General features: G+C 36.9%; 1 protein-coding gene across 2 annotated transcripts in view; it reads left to right on the top strand.

Annotated features, from left to right (window-relative positions):
* AKAP6 (A-kinase anchoring protein 6) overlaps window positions 1-27,193 on the top strand; it is a 524,830-nt gene that overhangs the window by 457,980 nt on the left and 39,657 nt on the right. For both annotated transcript variants that reach the window (XM_060175194.1, XM_007516826.3), the window contains exon 11: window positions 1,511-1,735. In XM_060175194.1, coding sequence (XP_060031177.1) covers window positions 1,511-1,735 — 225 coding nt within the window. The remainder of the gene's footprint in view (window positions 1-1,510; window positions 1,736-27,193) is intronic.

Here is a 27,193-nt window from a genome sequence, read left to right as displayed (position 1 = left end):
GGTTTGTTTTTTTATATATATAATTTCAGGGGAAGGGAATCAAGAGGTTTAACACAACCTGTTCTACACTAACACCACCAGGCATACGCCTTTAATTGGCATGATTACATTTTAATTGCATGAAAAATTTAAGACAAGGATTTTAACATCTAACAATAGAAAAATAGAGGGATATGATTTTTAATATTACTTCCATCTAAGGTGAACAGTATGGAATGGAAATACATTAGAATGAAATGTCAGTGGTGCGTACAGTTTAATCTGTGAAATTTTGTCCCCTGTGCTGCATATTACTCTGTCTCAATTGCATATTAAACAACCCTATCAAGGCAGGCATTGGCATCTGCTGTGCTGACACAAATTGTGAATTAAATGAAATTGATGTCCTCTGTCGTATATTTATGAAGACGGACCATTCTCTGAAGTATTCTGTTTATGAAGAATTTATGATTGCAAACTGTTTCAGAACAAAAAAGTGGCAATAAATTCTTTTTTGTGACCCTACCCTCCAAGGGCATTGATTTCACCTCCTGCTGCTACTTTTGTTACAGCACAAAAACAATAGCTAAATCTGGATTCCACTGGGGATCTTCAAATTATCAATATTTGTACCATGAAAACACATGGGTGTTGCCAAGACAGGCTATTTTTCTGTGATGATCTCCTAAAGATACTATTTACAGAACACTGCACTGCAGATGAATGTTTGTTGACTTAATTTTATTTGTGTTTTAAAGCTTATTTTGTAGGTTTGATTCATCATTGTAGTTTAATTCATATTGGTTCTCCTGAGAGAGTACTTTCCACATAAAAAAGTAATAATAATATGCCATCTCTTAATACACCTTCACACAATAATCACTAGTTTAAGAAGTCTTCTAGTGTAGTAGCTTGGGACTTCACACATGTATTAGAAGGTCTAGCATCTACAAATACAAAGAGCAGCAGTAATTGTGGGGTTCTGTAATTTCCAATTCAGGTAAAATCAACTGTACCAAGGAGGGTTCCCAGTCCTGCCCTACTCTTAGTTCCATAGTTTGATGAACTGTACTTCACAAAAGAAATCAAATCATTTAATTCTTATTTCATGATCTACTCTTTGTCTCTTTAGTATATTGATTAAAACCCAGACTTTTGTCTCCTGAAAATTTTACGTACAAGATTTTTTTACTGTAAACTCCTGTCATGAGATTTCATGTGAATTTTTTGTCAGTAACCACGGTAGATTTTTGGAACAAATCTCTTTTCTGTTAAAGGAAAATATATGTGAGTAAGTTCTGTTTAAACCTCTAGTCATAGTCAAAACAGCACACATTGCTCAATAATTTGAATCCTAAATGGAACAATGAGCTTATCTGAACTTAATGTCAGTTTTGAGGTGGCAGGTGCATCAAGTCACCTTTTGGTCTTGTTACCAACCAAATTTTGATATGTTTTTGGTACCTAAACTAATTTGTTTATTTTTTGTTTGTTTGTTGGTTTGTTTTTGTTTTTTAATCTGATATACTAGAAAACCCTGGGAGAGAAGATCCAGGACACAATGGCAGTGCACAGTGGGTCGGGCCCACGTGACCTGCTCTCTCCTGAAAGCGGAAGCCTGGTAAGGCAGCTGGAGGTCAGGATCAAAGAACTGAAAGGGTGGCTAAGAGATACAGAGCTTTTCATCTTCAATTCCTGTCTGAGACAAGAAAAGGAAGGGACAATGAATGCTGAGAAACAACTACAATACTTTAAGGTAATAAAAAAACAATCAGAGTTGATAAAAAGGTTTCTTTATGGTAGAGATGAAATATTTATCAAGTACATAAAGTATTATACCCATGTATCTGTGTGTCACTGTGCACTTAAATGTTTCCTTGGATTTATAGGCACCTTCCACATTGCTTATATGCCAATGCTTGTATGTGTACAAAGATGAACATTAAGCATATCAAATACACAGTGTATAAGAGAACTGTGTGCCGCTTGTGTGTGAAATTCCTGTTGAAGGAGAGCTTTGTTAAATTAACAGCAGATCAGCAAACACCAGACCAGCAAAGTTCTCAGGTTTCTGAGAACTTTGAAAGGCAGACCAAAATTTTCTATGATGTTCCTTAAAATAATTCCAGAAATCGGTATGATAAAAGCACATGGTTTAATTGAAGGCCATTAATACTAACAAAGGGAAACAAAATTTTTACATGTGAAAGAATCAACTCTTTATGGAGAAAAGAAATAAAGTAATAGAAGTTCCTACATTACAGGCACACTTCATTTTAGAAAAATGCCAGCCTTATTACCATACCTGTATGTATGTTTATAGTATGTCCATGAAGAAGCATCTCTCCCGGTTTGTTTCCATGGTTTATGCGGTATCTTTTTAAAAGCAGTCCCCCCCCCCCCCAGAGTTATTGCTGGGCTCGTTGCCTGCACCATGAATCCACCGCTCCTGGAGGCTGTTTTTTCCCCCTTTTGTTGCCCTTGTTGTTGTAGCCTCCTTGTAGTTATTATTATTGCCATTGTTGATGTTGTTCGTTGTTGGATAGGACAGAGAGAAATGGAGAGAGGAGGGGAAGACAGAGAGGGGGAGAGAAAGATAGACACCTGCAGACCTGCTTCACCACCTGTGAAGCAACTCCCCTGCAGGTGGGGAGCCGGGGGCTCGAACCAGGATCCTTTCGCCGGTCCTTGCACTTTGTGCCACGTGCGCTTAACCCACTGCGCCACCACCCGACCCCTAAAAGCAGTTTTAAAGTCAATTTTTTCTCTTCTTGCCCATATATCTTCCTATAAATGCAGTGACTATTTGGGTTCTGGTATTAACCTACAGCTTTAGGGTTATAGAATATGAATTTGAATTTGGGTGGGGTGAAGGTGGTGGCACACCGGGTTCATCGCACATATGACCATGCACAAGGACTGAGACTCAAGCCCCTGCTCCCCATCTGCAAGGGGGATGCTTTGCAACCAAGTCTGCAGGTGTCTTGTCTTTCTTTCTCCTTCTCTATCTGCCCCTCCTCTCTCAATTTATCTCTGCCCTATCTAATAAAATGCAAAGAAGAGGGTGGAAAGAAGGTGGAGGATGACCACCAGGAGCTATAGATTGGTAGTGCCTGCTCTAAGCCCCATTGATAAAGCTGGTGGCAAATAAATATGAATTCAGTAGCAAAAAAATCCTTTTGATACAAAAGGTCTTCAAGAGGATAAAGGGGAAACCAAGAAGAGAAGAACTTCTAGAAACCAAGCAGCTGTTTCTTTTCAAAGCCTTTTAGGATCAAGTTTTATTTATCCCACGCCCTCAGCCCTGCCATCTTCCCTTTGTATCAGAGAAGTCGTCGTTCACTTTCCCTTTGCTATACAGGCAGATTCACTCACTTTGTTCATCTGCATACACCAAGAAGAGGTACCCCTCAAAGGTGAAACAGTCCGCACCAAAAAAATATTTTGGTTGAAATCCTCCTTTCTGCCATTGATCTGGATATTTGTTTTGTTTTGTTTTGCTTGTACTTTTCCCATTCTAACCCCCTTGCAGGGAGATAGTGTCTTCAGATATTTCCCCATGTTATTTCAACTTACCCTGGACTTACAGCGCATATTGGTAACTAGTAGACTGGATGTTGTAAAATCTGAGGGTTTTTTTTCCCCTCTACTTTGTCTATATCACAGCCTTAGTGAACTGGTTAATGGCCATAATCCAATTGTGTGACCTTGTTCATATTTCTTTTCCTTTTAAGCTGATTTTACTACAAGTGATGGAATAGTGATAACAAAATTATAAAATTTCAGGGATATGTTTTCATATTCACATATTTGTGTGTGCAATTCACCACACCTCCCACCAAAAGCTTGTGCCTACCCCACCCTATTCCATCTGATAATCATCAAAGATCTCTTAAAGTCCAAGCCAGCTTGTTTGGTCACTATTTAATTTGCAAATTCTTTTGCTTCAGTTACCTATATTTCACATCTTGCTCGTCTTTCTTTGGTGCCATAATTCATCTATAAAATAGGAGATGCCAAAAGTATCTTTATCACAAGATTATGAGTTCTCATATATAAATTATCATTTCTACTTTCTGTAGTGGTACATTCATAAGGGATTCAACTCTCTTAACATTATATGCCCAATGACATTGCATAATAACTGGAAAAAATAACAGGTAGATTGTTATCATAATTATTTGTATACCTACCTACCCATATATCTCAGCCATAGATATTTGAAAACTATTATTTTTTGAATTTCCTATTGTAAATAAAAGCATTAGCAGTTTTGCATGTATTTTGTAAATGCTTCTGAAGGACATTAGCTTTATGCTTTGGATTAGTATAATGATATCAACATTATTTCCAATGAGGTCCCACTGACAAATAAGAAGTTAAGAGACACAAAAAGCTAAAGAGTAAGAAGTCTCAGAGTTTCCAGAGTCCTTGTCATTTGCTTTCATGCATTCCTCTAGTTACTAAAGGAATACACAAAAAACTAAATTCAGTAGTTTCTTTTGTTTCTTTTCTTTGTTTGTTTGTTTGCCTGCAGGTTTATCGCTGAGGCTCACTGCCTACACCACTTCTCCTGGAAGCCATTATTTTCCCCCCATTTTTGTTGCTCTTGTTGCCCTTGTTGCCATTATTGTTATTATTGTCACTGCTATTGTTGTTGCTAGATAGAACAGAGAGAAACTGAGAGAAGAGGGAAAGGCATAGGGGAGAGAAAGACACCTGTAGACCTGCTTCAGTGCCTGTGAAGCAACCCCCCTGTAGGTGTAGAGGAGCCTGGGTTGGAACCGGGATGCTTGTGCCTGTCCCTGTACTTTACACCATGTGTGCTTAACCTGCTGCTGCGCTCCCACTTGGCCCCCTTAATCCATTATTTTCTATGTACATCTTATTTTAGTGCCTGAAAAAAATGATACAATTTTTCTACAAAAATACCAGACGAGAGACCATTCTTCACAGACTTTCTGCTATTTTATTTCTTTTCTTCTTTTCTTCAGAAATACTCTTTCCTTAGAGTATGTTTGTTTTTACTTTATTTATTTATTTTTTATTTTATTTGCCTCCAGGATTATTGCTGGGTCTTAATGTCTGCACTGTGAATCCATACTGCTCCTGTGGCCATTTTTTTTTTTCAATTTTTTGGATAGGACAGAGAAATTGAAAGAGGAGGGGAAGATAGGGAGAGAGAAAGACACCAGCAAACCTGCTTCCCTGCTTGTGAAATGACCCCCCCTGCATGTGGGGAGCCAAGGGCTCGAATGGACCCTTGCACTTCATACTATGTGTGCTTAACCTAGTGTGCCACCGGCCGACCTTATGTTTAAGTTTTTAGATTCACTATTTATTAAACAGATTTTGTACCTTCACATTCTGTTTATTTAACCATTTTATTATTGATTTAATAATGATCAACAAGATTATAAGATAATAGGGGTACAATTTCATATAGTTCCCACCATTAGAGTTCCATGTTCCATCCCCTCCATTGGAAACTTCCCTATTCTTTATCCCTCTGGGAGTATGGACCAAAGATCTTTATGGGGTGCAGAGGCAGGAAGGTCTGGCTTCTATAATTGCTTCTCTGCTGAACATGGACATTGGCAGTTTGATCCATACCCCCAATCTGTTTCTATCTTTCCCTGTTGAGCATAGGGCTCTGGGGAGATGGGGTTCCAGGACATATTGGTGAGGTTGTATTTGACCTTTTAAAAAAATATATATATATATATATATTTATAAAAAGGAAACACTGACAAAAACCATAGGGTAAGAGGGGTACAACTCCACACAGTTCTCACTACCAGAAGTCCGTATCCCATCCCATCCCCTGGTAGCTTTCTTATTCTTTATCCCTCTGGGAGTATGGGCCCAGGGTCATTATGGGGTGCAGAAGGTCTGGTTTCTGTAACTGCTTCCACACTGAACATGGCGTTGGCAGGTCGATCCATACTCCCAGCCTGTCTCTCTCTTTCTCTAGTGGGGCAGGGATCTGGGGAAGCAGGTTCCAGGACAGTACAATATAATAGATCTGGTCAGGAGATAACTTCAGCAGGTTGAGACAGTGCTTGCTCCAGGTTTGATCTCCAACAATTTATATGCCAGAATTTAGCATTGAGTTGGTCTTCCTCTCACAAATAAAAATTGAGGGGGGAAGAAGAGAGGGAGGGAGAAAGAAAGAAAGAGGGAAAGAGAGAGAGAGAGAAAGAAAGAAAAGAAAGAAAGAAAGAAAGAAAGAAAGAAAGAAAGAAAGAAAGAAAGAGAGAGAAAGAGAAATCCGCAGACCTGCTTCACTGCTTGTGAAGTATTCCCTCTGCAGGTGAGGTGTGTGAGGCAAAGTAGAGTCCTTGCTTGGTAGTGTGTGCCTGGCACACTTTCACTGTTTTATTTTCTCTTGATGATTTCCTCTATTCTCTCCTCTAGTTCACCACTTCAATCCTTGACTTCTGTCTTTCTGCTGTCGCACCCTCTATTTTATTCATTGGCTAAGTCACTGTAGTCTTTGTGTCCGGTTTCTTTGACAACTTCTTTCACATTTTCTCTAATCCTTGGTCTAACCTTGTTGAAGTTAATCTCCATTGAACTTTGAACTTTCATCTCAGTGAGAATTCTTAGGACCATGTTTTTTTAATTCATTATTTATTAATTAATTTATTTATGTGTGTGTAGTTAACCCATGTCTGCAAACTTAGATTCAGAACTCTGGTGGTGGAAACAGTGTGGAATTTTACCCCCTGTTGACATGTAATTTGTCAAATCAATATTAAATCACTAATAAAATTAAATAATAAACATAAAAATGTATATTTATATGTGTGTGAATGAGAGAGACACATACTACAGCATCATGTGAAACCAAGGATTTAGCTCAGAAAGTCTAACACCTTATCCACTGTGTCACCTCCTGGGCTGCCATAGTTTTGATGTGCTTTTAAGTTTACATAGCTCTATGGAATTTGTAGTTTTCTTCAGTTGTTGTGTTGGTTCAACAGTGTGAGGATTTTCCTCTGTTTTCTCGTGTCTCATGCCCTGTGAGGAGCGGAGTTCAGTGATTTGAGCTTGGGTTGCAACCTACCAGAATTGCCAGAGCTCAGCAGACACTAAGTTTTTTGTGGGCTATGTCTCAGTCTATTATATAGATAGTGGAAGCTCTGCAGATTCTCTGAACATAGGATTGTGGAGCTATTAATAAGGAATCGATGCCCCTTCCCCAGGCGTCGATTACTGTGGAAATGAATTCTAATATGGTTGTGTGTCCTTAGAGCTCCAAATTCTGGCAGTCTTCAAATTTTGGTCTGTGAGAACTAAAAAGCCACTTTCCCTTCTCTTTGCCTACAGTTCTTAAATTTATGTTCAGACTTGCTGCAGAGTTCTAGTAATGGATTGAGGTGCCAGCCTGTCCCCTACTCAACTGATAAGAGTCCCATTCATTATAGAGTTCACCTTGTTTTTTGTTGAGTCACATGGAAGGCTTTTATTGCCTAAGAAAGTTTTTGTATAAATAAACAAGTCCTATTAAAGATATACTTTAAAATGAGTAAAACTTGATTTATGACTTTAAAAAAATATATTAGGTAGAACAAATTTGATAGTCTAGTCAAATTAGCTTATCAAGGTTAGTTTGGCCAAGCATTTTTATACATGTGACTATACTTTAACATTACACTAGTAATGTAAGTTGAAAATTGTGATCCCCTTACTATGTGTGTCTTTTATGAAGAATTTGAAATGTGGAAAGTTAGTGTGGCTTGTTTGAATCTGCAGAGTAATCTACAGCAGAGGCGGAATGAAAAATCATGATCTTTGGGTTCACATTCCATTATTTTCATCCACTGGCCTTTCAGAATAAACACTGAAACCTTATTTTACTCTAGCTCAGAGGGTTGGCAAATAGTTTCTGTAAAAGGCCAGATAATACAATCTCTATTGTAATTACTCAACTCTGTTGTCACAGCATAAAAGCAGTCACAGGCAGCATGTAAATGAATAAACATGGTGTGTTCAATAAAAGTAATTTACAAAACTATTTACAAAAGCAGTTAGTGGACCAGATTTGGTCCATGGACCTTAGTTTCCTGACCCTGCTTGAGATTATAAAAAATTATTGTAAACATGGGAGAGACTACTGTGTGCATCTGATTTAGTGAGAGGAGGAGTTTTGTGTCACCATGCCTTCCATTGGAAACCACAGTTTACCCAAGATCACAAACATGGATTGACTATTACATCTATATCTGCCTATGTTTATATATATTTGCCCATTTTTTCCTGTGGTCCTGCCCTCTGTTCCCCCCTCTAAGTCATACCTACTACTTCCAAAGTATCCTTCCTTTTTTTTTTTTTTTTTTTTTATTCTCTTCTCTCTCCAGGTCCCAATGGAGTTAGAGTTCAGAGCCCTCTGATCATCTTCCTGTAACATTTATTCCTCAGGGAGTATGGATCAAAAATTTTCTGGGATGCAGTAGATGGAAGGTCTGGCTTCTGCAATTGCTTCTCTGTTGGACATGAGCATTGGCAGGTCGATCCATACCCCCAGCCTGTTTCTGTTTTTCCCTAATGGGGTAGTGCTCTGCAGAGGTCAGGTTCTGGGGCACATTGTTGAGGTCATGTGCCCAGGGAAATCAGGATGGAATCATAGTAGCCTCTGCAACTTGGTGTCTAAAAGGCAGTAAGATATGTCAGGACAAAAGGTTAATAAACAGGAACCAAATAGTAGGAATAGAGCAGATGAGAATAAGTATTTTAGGGTGAAAAGAAGGTAGGAAGTCTATTTTAGGTATGTTCATAGGGGCCCACGTCTTTGGTAATTTTTGCTGGAGCTTGAGAGCTAGCATGGAGGCAGACTAAAAATATTTTCTGGGAAGATGGTGTCAGAGTTGAGAAAAAGATTAGAAAACTGGATGAGAGCAGAGTAGTTCCTACCTCTCATTTTTAAATTTTAGGAATTAGAATTTCACTGTAGTGACTTTAAAATTTACTATAAAGTGTGCATCATTATCTAGTAGTTAATTTGAAAAGAAATTTCACTAATGTGCTTGCACAAAATAAAAAGATAAATGAGAGCTGAACATAGCTCACATAACTAAACATAAGATCGCACATAAAAAAAAAGAACAAGTGCTTTCCCCAAATCTCACTGTAATTTCTGGAAAAGAAATAAGACCAAGCTAACCAAGAGTGAATTTCCCACATCCACCATGACTAATCTCAAATGACATGATAAATAATTATGTATTTTGTTCCCACCACCACCCACATTTTAAAGAAAGTGAGATTAAAAGACAAAAGAATATTTTCAGAATTTTTGAGATTATGATAGAAGACTTAGTTTACTACAGGTACCTGGAGTATCTTTTCTCTTGTGTTTTAGAGCCACTACAGACTTTGCAGTAATACTATTGCCAAAGATGCAAAGAATCATAGTAACTCAATTTGGTTGTAACAAAAAAAAAAAATGCAGAATGATTTCAGAATCAACGGAAGTCAGACATCATTTAATCCTTTCTATATGTCTCAGACAAATTTTCAAAGCTATTATAATAACCATATATGTTCATGGAAATCTGCTTTTATCAGATATTTTTCCCACCACATATAAAAAAAATCTATCACCTAACCCATCTTTGCGAGTAATTTCAAGTAATTGGATACACTCCAGAATTGCCTTGTTAAAAAAACGTCTGGGTTAAGATTAAAACTGAAAGATATATTTAAACAAACGTTATTCATACTACCATCTGGAGGTGGTGGAAAAACCCACATGAAGTTTTTTTTTTTTAGGCAGTCTCCATGTCATTTTCTAAAAGGTAAAAGAAAATGGAACAACAAAGGACCATTTTTTTAGTGTTCTGTTAGTAGAAGATACTAAATGATTTCTATGATATGGGGCATTTTGCCCTAGAGTTAAAGGTGTACAGATTTAGTCATGTACACATTTCTTGGTTTTTTTTTGTTGTTTTTTTTTTTACCAGAGCACACTGCTCAGCTCTGGTTTATGGTGGTGCAGGGGACTGAACCTGGGACTTTGGAGCCTCAGGCATGGGAGTCTGTTTGCATAACCATTATGCTATCTACCCCTGTGATGTACACATTTCTTATATGCCTTTTGTTTCACTGCTTTCAGATACACCAGATTCATAGATGGCAAACACTACAATTCTAGTCTGGAGAGAAAAGGGAGAAATCTGACCCAAATTTACTTCATTGTTGCCTAGAAAATTAAACAGAACTGCAATTAGGCTCCAAAGTCACGGTGATGAATGTTTCTAATCTTAATTGATTTCTCAAATTACTTAGATGTTATTTTCTTTACTGATTAAAATTAGAAAAAAAAAAAAACTGAGAACAGAATTGATAAAATGTGTCCATTTCCCACTTGGTTAAGAATAAGAGTGAAATCCTGAAACTGATCCATCATAGTATAGAGATTTAAGCATAGGGACTCTAGGTGCTCAGATTTATCTTGGCCCTTCCGTTTTCTAGTCTGTGGGCTTTCTTCTTTATGAATTTCTTGTTTCTTGTCTTAAAGATGAGGATAGGAGTTAGGAGGTGATGCACCTTGTAGAGCACATGTGTTACCAGGCACAAGGACCCAGCTTCAAGACCCTGGTCCCCACCTGTGGCGGAGAAGGAGGAGCGGGAAGGCTTCATGATCAGTGAAGCAGCACTGCCAGTCTCTCGTCATCTATCTCTTCTTCCCTCGCAACTTTCCTCTGTCTCTATCCAAAGAAATGAGGATTAAAAACAGCACTTAGATCATATAATTATTATGAGTATTAAATGAAATATATCTTATACAGGAAATCTGCATTAAAATAGAGATTGCTTGGTATGTATTTTGGCTACTCAATTATAACTACTGTCATGTATATCTGTGCTCTCTCTCTCCTCCCCCCCCTTATTACTCCCACTAGGGTTATTGATGCAGGCTCAGTGCCAACACTACGAATCCTGGGAGCCATTTTTACCTTTTATTTTTCTTTCTATTATATTTGATAGGGCAGAGAAAAATTGAGAGGGAGATAGTGATGGAGAAAGAGAGACCTCTGCAGACCTGCTTCACAACTAGTGAAGTGTGCCCCCTGTAGTTTGAGCAGAGACTCTTACCTAGTTCCTTGTCCATGGTAATTGAATGCACAGCCAGGTGCACCTCCACCCAGCCCCAGACATGCCCTTTCTTCTACTCCTCCTCTTCCTCCTCCTCCTCCTCCTCCTCCTCCTTCGTATCCTCCTCCTCCTCCAGCTCCTTCTCCTTCTCCTCCTCCTCCTCCTCCTCCTTCTTCTCCTTCTTCTCCTCCTCTTCCTTCTCCTCCTCCTCCTCCTCCTTCTTCTCCTTCTCCTCCTCTTCCTTCTCCTCCTCCTTCTCCTTCTTCTCCTCCTCCTCCTCCTCCTTCTCCTCCTTCCCCTTCCCCTTCCCCTCCCCCTCCCTTTCTCCTCCTTCTCCTCCTCCTCTTCCTTCTTTTTTGTTTTTTATTGATTTATGGGTGTGTGGGTGGGTAGTGGTTTACAGTATAAATTTTAATACATAGGCACAACCTATCATCACCCCTTAATTAATGTCTAAGGGATAGAACAGGGACCCCAATGTCTTTTCATCCTGTTCCTTCCCCAGAATCCTTTGCTTTGGTTCAATATGTCACACCCAGTTAAAGTTTCACCTAGTTTCCCTTATTGATCTTTGTACCTATGTTCTATCTATAAGTAAGATCATTTAGTATTAGTCTTCTCTTTCTGGCTTGTCTCACTCAACATGATTCCTTCCAGTTCTGACCATGATATTGCAAAGAAGATGACCTCACCATTTTAATAGCTGCATAGTATTTCACTATGTATGTGTGCGTGTGTGTGTGTATATATATATATATATATATCACAGCATCCTTAGCCACTTATCTGTTGTTGGCCATTAGAGGTTGCTTCCAAGTTTGGGCTACTACAAACTTGCTGCTATGAACATTAGTGTGCATAGGTCTCTTCAGATAGATATTTTTGTTTTCCCTGGGTAAATCCTCAAGGGACTGTTCAGTCATAAGGCAGATCCATTTCTAGACTTCTGATGCATCTCCAGATTGTTTTCCATCAGGGTTGGACTAACTTACATTCCCACCATCAGTGTAGGCCAGACCCTTTACTCCTGAAGCCTCTCCAACAGTTGGTGTTTCTGTCTTTTCTAATGTATGGCATTCTCATAGGTGTAAAAGTGGCATCTCATTGTTGCTTTTATTTGCATTTCCCTGGTCATAAATAACTAATCATTTTTTCATATGTCTGTCGGTCCTTTGGAGAAGGTTCTGTACATATCTACCCATCCCCCCTTTTTTCAATAAGATTTCTTTTTTTTTAATTGTTGAGTTAATTGTTGAGTTTGGTGGGTTCATTGTGTATTTTGGTCATCAGTCCTCCACCAGATGTATGTTACATAAAGACTTTTCTCCCACCCCATGGGGGGGCCTCTTAATTATGGTGATGATTCACCTCACCATGCAGAAACTTTTCAGTTTAATATAGTCCTATTGGTTCATTTTTGCTTTTGCTTTCCTTGAAATTAGATATGAGTTGGTAAAGATGTTACAAAAATTTAGACAAGAGTTCTGTCTATGTCTTCCTCTATTTATTTGACAGTTTCTAACCTAAACTCTAAATCTTTGATCCATTTTAATGAAATTTGGTGATCCACTTTCATTCATCTGCATATTTATTTTCCATTGATATTTTTAATTTTTTTATTGCCACCAGAGTTATCACCTGCTTCACCATTCAAGAAGCACCCCAACCTCTGCAGGTGAGGAGCGGGCTTAAATCCTGGTCCTTGCACATGGTAATATGCACCTTAAGTGGGTATGCCACCACCTGGCCCCCTCATTCATTCACATCTTTCAACCCAATTTTCCCAACACTGTTTGTTGAACAGGCTCTCCCTTTTCCACTTGATGTTTTAGGCTCCCTTGTCAAAAGTTAGTTCATCATAGGTGTAGAGGTCTGATTTCTGGGCTCTTGATTTCTTATTCCACTGTGTAATCTTTACTTATATTTCTGCCTTTAACCTTTAAAGATTATACTGTGGTACCACTGATGCAGTAGCTTTGTTTGTATTTTTCAAGAAAGTGGTTGCATTTTCTTTTTATTTATTTTACTTAGCTAATTAATTTATTTTATTTGATAGGACAGAGAGAAATTGAAAGGGGAAGTGAAAATAGGGAGAGAGATACCTGTAACACTGCTTCACTTCATCACTTGTGAAACTTCCCCCCTGAAACTGGAACCAGGGGCTTGACCCCCAGTCCTTTCACATAGTAACATGTATACTCAGCCAGGTGTGCCACTGCCTGGCCCTTGGTTGAAATTTTCCAAGATTTTATTCTTCTTATATTAATTATATTTCAAAAGGAATCTATTAGCCTGCTGCTTAAGATCCTAAAATTGGGCACTCCTTTAACTGTAAGGTTTTTTTATTTATGTGGGGCTTTCTGACCTTTTGTACTTAAGAAGGAAGTGTTTGTTATCCAGTACATTTCCTATAAACTACTACAATGTCTAGAGTTACTGGATATTCAAGAGGTACTTAGCAGATTACAGAATTTCATCATAAAATGAAATCTGAGGTCATTTTCCTGACTCACCTTTCTTATTTCCAAAAAAGAGAAAATAAGTTTTTGATTAATTAAATGACTCACCCAGATCATAAAACCAGAGCCAAAAGACAGTGCATGTATCCTGAATCCTAATCTGGGTTATAGTCCTGTAACAACCAAACCTACAATTAATTTTATGTGAGTCACCATCATCTTTGCAATTCTCATATCTCAATTTTTCTTCTCTAAGTTAGAGATAATAAGCTTATCTCATTTGATAAATAGAAATGAACATCACAAGGGTTGTTCTAATTAATAAGGAAAGTGGAAATGCTTACTAGTATTCTGAATTACTCTTTTAAATAGTATTAAAAATGCATTTGGCAACAAACCAAGATTCCTCTGACAATGGAACTTAGAGATTTGCCATCTTGACCAGCAACATTTTCTCATTCCAGGGACTTTACTCTCAGGTATTCAACTCAATACCAAGTTTGCTGTGATTTTCATAATGGGCCTTTCAAGCTTTAGTACATTGTACATTTAGTACATCCTCCAAAAATTCTCTATAATAGGAGCAGAAAATCATTATTTCCACCTGGGGAAAGAAAAACTGGCTTACCACTCTTATTTTGACTGATGCTCTAGACTATTTAATAAATACTAAGACCCTGTACATTTTGAATATCTCATTCTCTTCCCTAAGAATGCTTTTATTTCCTTTTGAATTTAATGTCATGAGGGTACTAGTGCTGAAAGCTCCTTTGAGAAGCACTGGATGGTCAGTAACCCAAATTTCTTCTTCCTATTCTACATTGCTCTTCTTCTCAAGCCCCCTCCCCCCTTCTTGATTTTACTGCTCTTCATTCATGACCGAAGAAATGACTTTTATGAATTGGAGGGATATTTCAAGATCCATTCACTCCTTTTTCTGTCAGCCAAGACCACCAGCAAGAGACCCAATAGTTACCCTTTCAACCATGTCATCCTAACTCTCAATAACACACTGGTGTGGCAGACTTCAAAGCTTTACAAACGCAACAGTGGAGGCCAAATTTCTGTCTGTGTGCTTTGTTTTTAAGTATGTGGTTCTCACTATAAAGATATTTAGAGCTAGATTTTGAATAAATTAGAGCACTATCCAGACTTGAGCAGAATCAGAAAGTTTTCGTATTACTTAGGAAATTGTGACTTCAACAATTCATTTGTCCAACTAAATATAGTTGTCAAAAGTTTAGTCCTGCAAAAAGGAAAATAAATAAAAATGACAAAAACATTGTGATATTTTTATTCTGTTATCTAGAAAGAGTATCAGATAAGATGAGAGTTAACTTATAACTAATTTAAGATCTATTAGAAGATATATTATTATTACATTAAAACCCATATATTTTCCTGTCTTATAACAGAATAAGGCAGGATAGTGATTTGATGTCAGAAGAAGCTCAAAGCTAAAGGGTCTTCAGAAAAAGGACATTAATGACACCTAACCACTACATTTTACTTGAGATCACATAACTAATTGTTCTCAGGCTGGGGTGAGATTCTAAATTGTGCTTTTCCCCCTCGAGCCAAGGTGTATCTCAAAACTTCAACTAAAACTCCTTTATGTTCAGATGATTTATGTTTTGTCTTACTGTCAAAATGCTAGAAGGGTTCCTTGCAAGAGAATTACCCCTGAAAATAGTTAATCTTCTTTTGGGGAACAGACAAGAGAAAGATGTACTGTCTCTTCTCAGAAGAGAAGAAAACATACTTCTCCAAGGCTGGCAAAATAGCTCAGTGGGATACTGCACTGTAGTGCCATGTATGAGACCCAGGTTCAAGCCTGGCCCCCACTGCATTGGAAGAAGCTTTGGTGCTGTGGTCAGTCTTTATCTCTCTATCTCTCTCTCTCCATTTCCCTTCCCCTTTTTCTTCCCCTCTTCTCCCTCTCTCTTCTCTTCCCTTCCTTTTTCTCTCTATCTGAAAAAGTCATCCAGAGCAGTAAAGCCCTAGTGATTATAAAAAGGAGAAGGAGGAGAAAAGAAAACATATTCCTCTAAAAGGAAAAAAAAATGTCAATAAAACATTTTTCGCGGCAGGTGATGGCTCACCTGATTGAGCGCACCTGTTGCAATGTGCAGTGACCAAGGTTCAATCCCCTAGTGCCCACCTGCAAGGGAAAGCTTCAGGAGCAGTGAAGCAATGCTGCAGGTATCTCATTTTCTTCCTCCTTCTCTATCTCCCCCTACCTCTTTCTTTTTCTCTGTCTCTATCCTATCAGTAATTTAAAAAGGAAAAAATTCTTGTGAAAGACTTTCCCTTTGAGTATGAAGTGCAAAAACTCTCACAAGGATCCCAGTTCAAAACCCTGGTTCCTCACCTGTGGAGGGGGGGACACTTCACAAACAATGAAGCAGGTCTTCAGGTGTCTTTCTCTCTCCTTCTGTATCTTCCCCTCCTCTCTCAACTCCTCTCTGTCATATCCAACAACATGAAAAAAAATTCGCCCTTTGTTTTAGGTATGGGTGTCTAGAAAAATGGAGTTCTAATTAAATTTGCTTTTCACAAGTTTCCATAATATTACTTTGACCTAAATTATTATTATGGAAATATACCCATCAACTAATATTTAGTAAGCAGCTCCATACTATATGATATAATAGTTGGAGAGTTTTGTGTCACTATATACTAGTTAAACTTCTAAATGACCCTGAGAATGTGGTTAGTATTATTGCACATCTGAGAATACTGAAAACTGGTATAAAAAAAAAAAAGGTCAAGTTGCTCTGGGATTTTAACACAAATGCAAAGGAAAGAAATATAATAAAAAGCAAATTCCCAATAGTCTAAGTTCAGAGGGAAATGCCCTATTTGTTTTAGAGGCTATGAAAATAAAATCAGGAGTATGAAATTTTTAAAGATGTTTATACCTCAGCATCTTCCAGATCAGGGAGGAGTATTTGCAAGTGTCTTCATAAAGTGGAAGTACTTTCCATCCTAAAATAATTTTCCTCCTTTTTAGTATTGTTATTCCCCCACAGTCTGTCTTCTTCCTGCACTCCTGTTTTGTCCCTGGATTTCTTGAATTTGTGTCATTCCTATCTATATGATCTGAAAATAATAGGAATACATCCTAAAACACTAGTCCCTAATTCTTACATCTCCAGTAATACCTTGAGCTTTGTGCTTTCCAACAGTGGAAAGCTTTGAGCTTTTCAGGAGCAAAATCATAGGAAATAAAGAGTAAGTTAGTGAAAGATAAGTCTACAAAGTAGAGTTTTGTAAAGTAAAGGGCTGAAGCATAGCCAAATGAGAATGGATGAGAGCACTAGAAAAAACACAGCAGAGTTGAGCAACTCATTAAGCCAATTAGTCCAAAAATCTGTACTCTACTATGTGTTTTGTAATATCCCTAGAGATTCTTCTAGAGTCATCTTTGCTCCTCTTATTGCTTGCTTTTTGAATACTACTTCATTCATTAGCTTTGGTCTTTATAGTGAGTCTTCTTTCATAGATTAGCCCAGTAAGTGTATCACTCTATACTTACATTTATTCACTTTTTTTTTCCTTTCTGCTCTGAGGACTGTCCTGGATATTCTTCTCAACTGACAAAAATATACACAAAATCCTTTAAGATCACAGATAAATTCAGGTAGCTGGAATCAACAATCTAGAGGAGAATATTACCTTCATCATTTTCTTAGAATGACTGAAATGATTCCCATGGAATCAATGAGATAAAAGGCACAGTAGGTGTTGTAAATAGATTTCAAAAATAATAATGTAAAAATAAATGGCAATTAATTCCTTATCTGCTTATGAAAAGAGCAATTGTGGGATTTTTTTTAAGAAAAGATATTTTGCGATATAATGACTAAGTTGCATTTATATCTAACACCGTTTCCCCCTTATTGCTAAAAGTTAGATTTCTATAATTGCAGACTAGTGTAGAATCTTAACAATAATGGGCATGTTTTTAAAAGATTATTGCCAAAAGTGCATTCTTTATTCCAGGGAGACTCTGTAATAGATACCAGCATTTTAGTAATGATACAAGCAATCTGTAAGCTATTACAGTTTTCTTTAGAGTAACTTAATCTTCATATTGTTTTGTATGTCTGGAATTTTAATAGTGTTTTTAATTTAGAAAAGGAAGTATATAACATATTACTAATTACATGTGAATATGAACTAAGCACACGACCAATGAGCTTAATTCTTGAAAACAAACATTTAAAAGTACTTAACCTGGTGTAGAGAAAGTCAGAAGGAAATTAAAGAATGCCATGCAGGGATAACAATAGCTTTCATGGAATAACACAGTGAGGATTTGCATTTTTATAATGATTATTATATATTGGGCCACAGCATTAAAAACTAAGAAATATACAAATGCTCCTTTCCAAAAAGAATATTTTTCAAACAAATGAACATAAATTAATTAAAGCATATCTATATGTAAAAGAATAATTAGCCTTTTTTCCCTTGATAATATTGTTCATCCAAGAGTCTTCAAGAATTTATTGTACTAATTAATTGTTCCAGTAGCACTTAATGATGCAATAATGATTCAATTTGATTGCTGAATATACTAAAAAAAAGTGGGGTTTTGTTCTAGATCAAAGGTCAAATAATTAGACCATAGAAGTAAATAACTAGTGTGTCTCTGGACCTCATTTATCTGCTACATATGTGAACAGAGGGGGGATAGTTTTCTTAAAAACAAAAATATTCACTGAAAGTATTTTTTTACTTTAAATAGTTATGAGAAATCATTCCATGTTAGAATTTAAGACTTTCATTGCCATGTTCAATTTCAAAACTATTTTGGCATACATCAAACCCTCTTGAAGAAACTGATGGAAATGAGCTCCGTGAACCAATTCAGGGGCTTTAGTGCTAGTTTAAAAATCTAGCCTTTACATTAAATAAACCAGTTTGCTATTTTGGAAGAAGTTATAATCTACTTAAAACTGTCATTCTCTGTTTCTGACTAGCAATTAGATGATATTTCCAAAATGTCAGACCTAGATTCTGTTTCTACCATCACCATAATAAAATGTGACAGCCAAGATATTATATCGATACCTTTTCCATAATTAGCAATAAGGACCCTGCCAAGGGTTAACTAGAAAAGTTTCATAAACGTTTTTCTATAAATGGTCCTGGAGGCAGTGTTATGCTTTTAAAATCTGCTAGTGTAGCAAAGACTCTTGACAACCAGGAGACAAATCTATGAGCAAAACTGTTATGAGAGAATAGTTTTGTAGTGTATGATGTATGTTATGTAAATGAGCTTATTAGAACTCTCATCTATTTTATTATTGGTGACCAATTTAATAGAGGCATTTAAAAAACAATATTTCTGCCTGACTCCTAGAAATGAAGAAGATACATTGATATAATTGAGAGCAAATGATTGCATGTCATGCCATTTAATCATGTCATTTTTCAATTGCTATATTTTTTTTGCACTTCACTGCATGCTTATAGACTATTTAGCTTCAATGTAGACTAAGCCCTTAGATTCACAAGTGATCTGGATTCCTATACTGACTACATTGTCTTTTAAGTTTGGAATCAATTAAAGTACACAAAAGTTCTTTCATGTTTTCTTTAAAATATGCAAGTCATCTTCATAGCTCCTTTAAGGTATTTTATTTTAATTTTTGCTGTTTGAAGGAGTTACACCTTACAATTAAAGTTTCAGCATAGACATTTTTTATTAGCAACATTTGTAATACTCGATGTAATTAAGCCCACAAGTGGCTCTATAATGGCGCTATCAGGCCTAAAATACCTGCTGACCACTACCTAGCTGTGATGAATCCTTGCTGGAAACTGATTCAAACACCTAATGAATATGTTCTATTTTCCTTCATTCATTTCATTGTTACTTAAGTGGTTTGTGTCTTTACTAAGAAGGACAACTATCATCCACTGTCTGTTAGAATTTGAGGAAAGTCCTTTCTGTTTCATACACTGATAAATCCCAACCCCTCAGAACTCTATTACAGTAGGTGGTATGTATATATGAATGTGTGTATATGCAACTAGTTAATTAATACCTATACTACCAGTCTTCTCTAAGAACCATCTGGGATTAATTATTGCATAGATTACTAATTTTCATCATATTTGCAGACCTAGAAATTGGTGTAATATAGATTGCTGAAAAGTGATCTGTCTTCACAAAAGCACTCACAAAAAAAAGAAAGGTTGACTCTCATAACTTCATGATATATGGTTGTGCTTGTGACAACTTTCAATGTATCAATGTATTTTTTTCCTTTTCTTACCAGAGCACTGCTCAGCTCTGGCTTATGGTGATGTGGGGAATTGAACCTGGGACATTGGAGCCTCAGGCATGAGCATCTCTTTTCATGATCATTATGCTATCTACCCCCGCCCTTCAATTATCTTGATTAAATATTTGAATAGAACATAGCATTATATTATTTTGTATTGGCATATATGTATATGTATATACTCACATCAGAATGATGTCTGCATGTAAACAGCATCTGACGTAACAGATCTCTCACACCAACAATGCAAGATTGTAATTTCGTAAGATACAAATGTTAATATAAATTCATCACTGCATAAATTAGACACGATTAACATTCTTCTACATTTTTTCATCCTTTTCTTTCAGATTCATATTCTTTTGTGTATACCTTCCTGTTTATGTTTTGTATTTCTAGAAGTAGGATGGCTATATTAAGAGACACTGCATCACTTTTATCATACAGCAGAATGTCTTTTATCTGTTGACTGAGATTAATAGGCTTGCAGCTATGACTCTGTCCCAGGAAAATTTATAGTCATTACCATATTCTTTAAGCTCTAAGTTTGCATTTGTAAATTAATCAATTCATGTATTGACCCCAGTTGCACAATCATAATGACTGCTTGGTATTAGTAATATAAAAATCTGTTTCCATAATAAACACACACACACAAAAGAATAATAAATTCTGACTATATTATCAATTGTATGCTTGATAATATATTGCTTACCTTACCAAGAGTTTTTAATTTTTTTTTCCAACTTCAGTATCACTTCATTGAGGAAATGCTGATTTACAGAACTGTTGCCATGAAGGTTCATTTTCACATTTATCCAAAATAGGAGTCAGCACATTCACCATTCAGGATATCATCATCCTGTTTCACCATATGGACCTAGATTCCCAACCTTCCCTTAGTGTTTCTCCCTTCCCTCTTCTTGACCCCTTCTGAGTACTCAAATCTGCCACAGTATTCCATTGAGGATTCACCCTGTATTATAATATGCGCACTCAACCAGGTATGCCATTACCTGGCCCCCACTTTGTATTATCATTTACTTTCTTCTTTAGCTCTTATCTGTGAGTGAGCTCATCCAGTATTCATCCTCCTCCAGGCTTATTTTGCTTAACATGATTTCCTCCAGTCCCATCCATGCAGTAGCCAAGAAGAAAAGTTGTTTTGTATAGCTGTGTAGATGCCCCTGTGCATATATGCCACAAATTCTATAACCATTCATCTGTGCTGGACATTTGGCTTGTTTACAAAGGTTGGCTATTACAACTTGCACCATGAGCATAGATGGACATGTTTTTATTTTTTTGATAACAACAACAGAAAAAAAGTAAGTGTTTACCAAAGGATGGGTTGGTTCCTTGGACTCTTGGCTAACAGTGTGGCTCCAGAGTCAGAACTTACAACTTTCAACTATATTACTTTTCTTATATAGAAAATTTAAATCCTCTGTTTCTGGTAGATAAGTATCTTAAATTCTACCATGTATTGTAACCATCTATGGGCATGCCATACTGTGACTCACTGGGAACACACCAGAATCTTCTGATTCTTAACATGTGGATTGGCACCAGAGAATTGACATCTCCCACAGATTCCTGGGTGATATAATTCTACCTGACTTGGGGAAACTCTAAGAACCTTTGGTCTAGAAAATGTAGTCATGACGAGCAGACCAAGATAAATGCCCACCTCATGAAATTAAAATGGCAAAATACAGAAGTGAGTTTGAAAGAAAGAAAGAAAGAAAGAAAGAAAGAAAGAAAGAAAGAAAGAAAGAAAGAAAGTTGAAAACTTTAGGAAGTTGGAAAACTTTAGGAAGCCCTTCTGAAAGGAGATTTGACTATCCACTGGACACTATTTAAACTAGAGCTCCCCTATCTTTTCTTGCTTCTCCTCTCTCTATAGGTTTCCTCAGTCCAGGTAGATTAATGTCAAGTACATGTCATAAGCAGATCAATCCTGCTTTATTATGCTTCCCAGACAGAAGTCATGATCAATAGATGGTTAAGCAGTTGACCAGTTGTTGCTTGCTTTGCCATACAGGCAACTCATGTTGTAGTCTGGCCCACGCTGCCTTGGGGGATGCTCTGTGCTGTGATGTCTTTCACTTTGCCTCTCTGCCTCTGTCTCTTCCTATCCAAAAATGTCAGCTCAGAACAGGCAAGTGCAGGCAAGAACAACAATAAAAAAGAAAAATTAGTTAGAAAGCTTTATTTTTATCTTAACATTTCTTGTTTTATGGCAAACCTATAAATGTAAGGTAGTTGAGTAAAACTTTAAATAAATAAATAAAATGGAGCACTAGAAAATCAAAGGTGGCAGGCAGGAATTGATAGCATAATGGTTATGCAAAGAGAGACTAATGCTTGAGGTTCCATAATCCCAGGTTCAATCCCCTGCACCACCTTAGAACCAGAGCTGAGCAATGTTCTCGTGAAAAAATAAATAAGTAAAGGTGGCACACTAACTATATCCAGACAGTGAGTTCTGAAGTGACAGTAAGATAATGACCTTCATACCAACAGAAGCAGCCTTGTAGGAAAAAAAAATACCTAAAGATTATCAAGTAAACAGAATATTAAATGCAAAAATACCTGGCATATCTTTCTTAGACATATTTGTAATTAATTTTAGTTTCTTTTCAAATTTGCTTTCCCTCCTCTTGCTGCCTTTATACTTGTCTATAAGGCAATATGGTTATCCATGGGAATCAATATGATCTTATTAGATTTCAGAAAAAAATGCTTAAAAATGAGCAGGACCTTCCTTGTGGTGCAACAGTAGCGCGTCTGACTCCAAAAAAAAAAAATGCTTAAAAATTAAAACAATAAATATTCCATACTTTTCTATTCCTTACTTTCATTTTCAACTGCCTCACCCTCTTTTTCCCCAAAGCCTAGGCACTCTTACTGTCCCAGTTTACTTGTTTTTAGACCGTCTATCCTTATAACCGCAACCACCTATTAGTACCAATCACCTAATATTGTTTACTTGAGGATTTCATAGACCCCTCCAATAGCAATAGGAACAAACCTCTGTTAGCACCTTTCTCTATACATTAATATTAATACTATGCTTACTGGCTTAGTACACCACTTGAAGAATCTCAACACCACTTGAAGAATCTCAACATTAAGTTGCTCCATTTGAAACTTCCACTCGAAAACAATGCCTAGCAGATAGAACAAATGATATACATTTGAGGAGGCCTGGAAAACAGAAAAGAGTTTGTCTTATTTCTGTGGCTTCCTTAGGTTGCTTAGAGTGGATTTCTGTTTAAAAGTACTTTTCCCTGAAAATACACCAAGAATAGTTCTAATAATCATTTGTTCCTGTGAGTTATATTTTATATTTCTCTATGCATACTTAATCATGAAAATAATGTAAGCTACTGGTTCTAAGAAACATTGACAGCAAATGCACTGATTTTATTTAGTATGTGTTTGGGATTATAAATAAATATGTATATTGTAATGTTGTCATGGAAACCTACTTATATAAAAGAATGCTATTTTATCAGTTATATCTCTTAGATATAAAAATTTACTGAAAACTAGGTTGGTCATGTTAATTTTTTAAATCCCCCCCTTCTTTTTAAAGTACTGTTATTTTCCAAGTGTGTGGGTAGGACTGAAAATTTTTCCATACTATGGACTACTATAGTATAAATATGTTTTATTTTATTTTTTTAAGATTTTATTTATTTATTCGTGAGAAATGATAAGTGAGAGAGGAAGAACCAGACATCACTCTGGTACATGTGCTGCCGAGGATTGAACTTGGGACCTCATGCTTGAGAGTCCAATGCCCTATCCAGTGGACCACCTCCCAGACCACTAAATATGTTTTATATTTAAAGTTTTAAAATATGAAGTTATGAAATCAAAACTCAGATATTGAATGTCAATGGTAACTATTTCTATACTTTTAAAAAAATACTTATTTATTCTTTTTTGTCTCTCTTGTTGTTTTATTGTTGTAGTTATTATTGTTGTTGTTCGATGTCATTGTTGGATAGGACAGAGAGAAATAAAGAGAGGAGGGGAAGATAGAGAGGAGGAGAGAAAAATAGACACCTGCAGACCTGCTTCACCGCTTGTGAAGTGACTCCCCTGCAGGTAGGGAGCCGGTGGCTCGGCCTGGGATGACTTGCATTAAGGGTGAGGATCATATGCAATCACTCATAAGGAACATCACTATAGTTAAGTACTAGAAACTCTTTTTTAATGGAAACAATTTTTAATATTTTATTTCTTTATTATTGGATATATGGAGAGAGAAATTGAGAGAGGAGAGAGAAAAATTGTGAGGGGAGGGAGAGAGAAAAAAAATAAGAGAAAGAGAGAGAGAGACCTGCAGTCCTGCTTCACCATTTTTGAGGCTTTCACCCTGCAGGTGGGGACCAGGGGCTTAAACCTGGGTCTTTGTACACTGTAATGTCTGCACTCAACCAGGTATGCCACTGACTGGCCCCTAGAAACTTATTTTTAATTTTTTTATTTTCCCTTTTATTGCCCTTGTTTTTCATTGTTGTAGTAGTGGTTGTTGTTGTTGTTGATGTCATCGTTGTTAGATAGGACAGAGAAATGGAGAGAGGAGGGGAAGACAGAGAGGGGGAGAGAACGATAGACACCTGCAGACCTGCTTCACCGCCTGTGAAGCGACTCCCCTGCAGGTGGGGAGCTGGGCTCGAACCGGGATCATTACGCCGGTCCTTGCGCTTTGCGCCACGTGCACTTAACCCACTGCACTACCACCGGACTCCCCAGAAACTTATTTTTAAAAAGTGGCAATTGGTCTTTGTGGAAAATTTCCCTAGCAACCTCTAGTGTCCTGTTTCAAAACTTTGAAAATATCTGAGAGGTTAATGAAACTGGTTTGGACAACGTTGTGAAAGTTGCCTGATATGACTGTGCTAATTCCATAAACACCTTGAAGGCCATTTGTGGTAAAAATTCAGTTGACTAAAAAACATCAAAACTTCTTGCTGCCCTTCCCCACTAGGGAAAGAGAGAGAGACAGGATGAGAGTATGGATCGACCTGTCAATGCCCATGTTCAGTGGGGAAGCAATTACAGAAGCCAGGCCTTCCATCTTCTGCATCCCACAGTGATCCCAAGTCCATACTCCCAGAGGGTTAAAGAGTAGGAAAGCTATCAGGGGAGGGGTTAGTATACGGAGGTCTGGTGGTGGGAATTGTGCAAAGCTGTACCCCTCTTATCCTATGGTTTTGTCAATGTTTCCTTTTTATTAATAAAAAAATTTTTTAAAAAGAAATTAAGAAAAACTTCTTGCTGGCTTAAGGAATACAGCTGCTATTATAATTAGTTTCAAAGACAGTTTTGCATGCTGTAGGTTCATGGTATGGAAACATCTCTTTTGACTCATATAGCCCTTATGATTAAAAATTAACAGCATAATAAAAACAAATTCTCAACAGTCATGTTCTTAGAACTCATTTGAGCCAAATTAATTGACTATCTCAGTATTTTGAAATGTTTATTATCAAGCTTCAAATTGTTAGGTGTTGGGTGGTTTGACTGTTTAACTGAGTTGCCCACCAGCCATAGTCACGGTGCTATGTGAGAGAAATTGTGTGTGTTTGTGTCTGTGTGTGTGTTTGTGTATGTGCTGTGTGTGCATGCACTCTGCATGTACACATATGGCTATGAGATACACACATACACACACACAAAGTATGCATGGCATGATGGGCAATTAGCAGAATTGGAGGAGATGGAACTAATGCCTGTTACTTTAGTAAACTCTCTAGTTTCATCTTTGAATGTCTAGGAGTTTCTCCACATTCATTAGTAAACTAATGAATAGCATCAGTAAAAAAAAAATGTCGGGCCTAGTGGTTATAGTTACATACGAAAATAGTAATGAACCCCAGGAAAATAAATAAAGGTAAGCTCAAGAAACGTAAGTAAAAATGCTGCACTGGTATAAATTGAATAATAAAATTTCTAGTCATATTTTGCCATAAATAGATATTTGGGAATTTGTCATTCCCTTTATTTAAAATTCAGAAACATTAAAGTTACAGGTTCTTTCATTATAGAAATAATAGAATTCCAGCTATTACTGAGTTAGGGCCATTTAAATGGCTAGAGCATGTATTATATCACTAAGTGGAACATCTGTACAAAATGTCCACCTGCTGATCTACTACCACTCTGTGCACATTTCAGTGAACTGCACTTAATCATGTTAAGATGTCCTCTAATGAAGCCATATCTACATTAACATTTTAAGCACAAATACTTTTAGGCATTAAAACTCTCGCACTAAATGAAATTGCATTGTCTTGTTTACCCTTCTTGATGAATAAGCAATCTGTTAACTGTTAGAACAGTCCAATTGTGGTGGTAGGAGATTAGTAATTCATTGGTGTTTGTGGATATAATCATCATTTCTCCTGAAGGCTTTGAAGTAGAATATCACTTACACATTATCCTTAGGCAAAGGAAAGATATAATATTTTTAGACATGTGTACCCACTATTTTGCTAGAATCATTCAGCTTAGGGTCACTGCAGTAATAAAAACACTTCTGGGAGCAAAATACTATTTTGATGCATGCCTGTATTTGTTAAACAGTGTGAATGTCTATTACAAGAAAGACAACAACCAACAAACAGTGCAGTAATAATCTGCTATCCTAATTTCTGTTTTCAGAGCATTATTGCTTCGTGAATCAAGTTTCTGAAGAGAAAGCTTGCTGATCCTCTTTTCAAAATAATAGTCATTACATTTTAAAATTCTTTGCAGTCTTAACTTTTTTCCAGTAAGCATAAAACTAAACTTATTGACCTCAAAGAATAAAGAAGTAAATTTAGAAAAAAAAAATTCTTACCTCTTGGAAAGACTTTTCTTTTATATTTCCTCTGACCGAGTCAGGACATACTCATCTCTGTAGCATTCATATGTTCTAAATTATTGATTTAGGCTGGGGAGATAACCCAACAGTAGTGCCCCAGACTTTCATGACTAAGATCTGAAGGTACCAAGTTTAGTCCCTGCCACCATCAGCTAGACGAGCATTGTTCTGATGTCCTTCATTAGAATAAATGATTCATTTTCATTGCCACCAAGGTTATTGCTGGGACTCAGTGCCTGCACAACCAATCCACCACTCCACCATTATTTTTTTTCATTTTTTCCTCTATTTTATTTGACAGAACAAAGAGAAAATGAGAGGGGAGAGGGAGAAAGAGAAAGAGAGACACCTGTAGACTTGTTTCACCATTCATGAAATACCCTGCTGTTACTGAGTGAGGGCTCCAACCTGTATTCTTGCACATGGTAATGTGTTTGCTTGCCAGGTGCACCACCGCCCTGACCCCTAAATAA

The sequence above is a fragment of the Erinaceus europaeus genome, chromosome 16 (genome assembly GCF_950295315.1).
Source record: "Erinaceus europaeus chromosome 16, mEriEur2.1, whole genome shotgun sequence".
Lineage (NCBI taxonomy): Eukaryota > Metazoa > Chordata > Mammalia > Eulipotyphla > Erinaceidae > Erinaceus > Erinaceus europaeus.
Note: the sequence above shows the minus strand (reverse complement) of the source record. Positions and strands in the feature narration are given on the sequence as shown.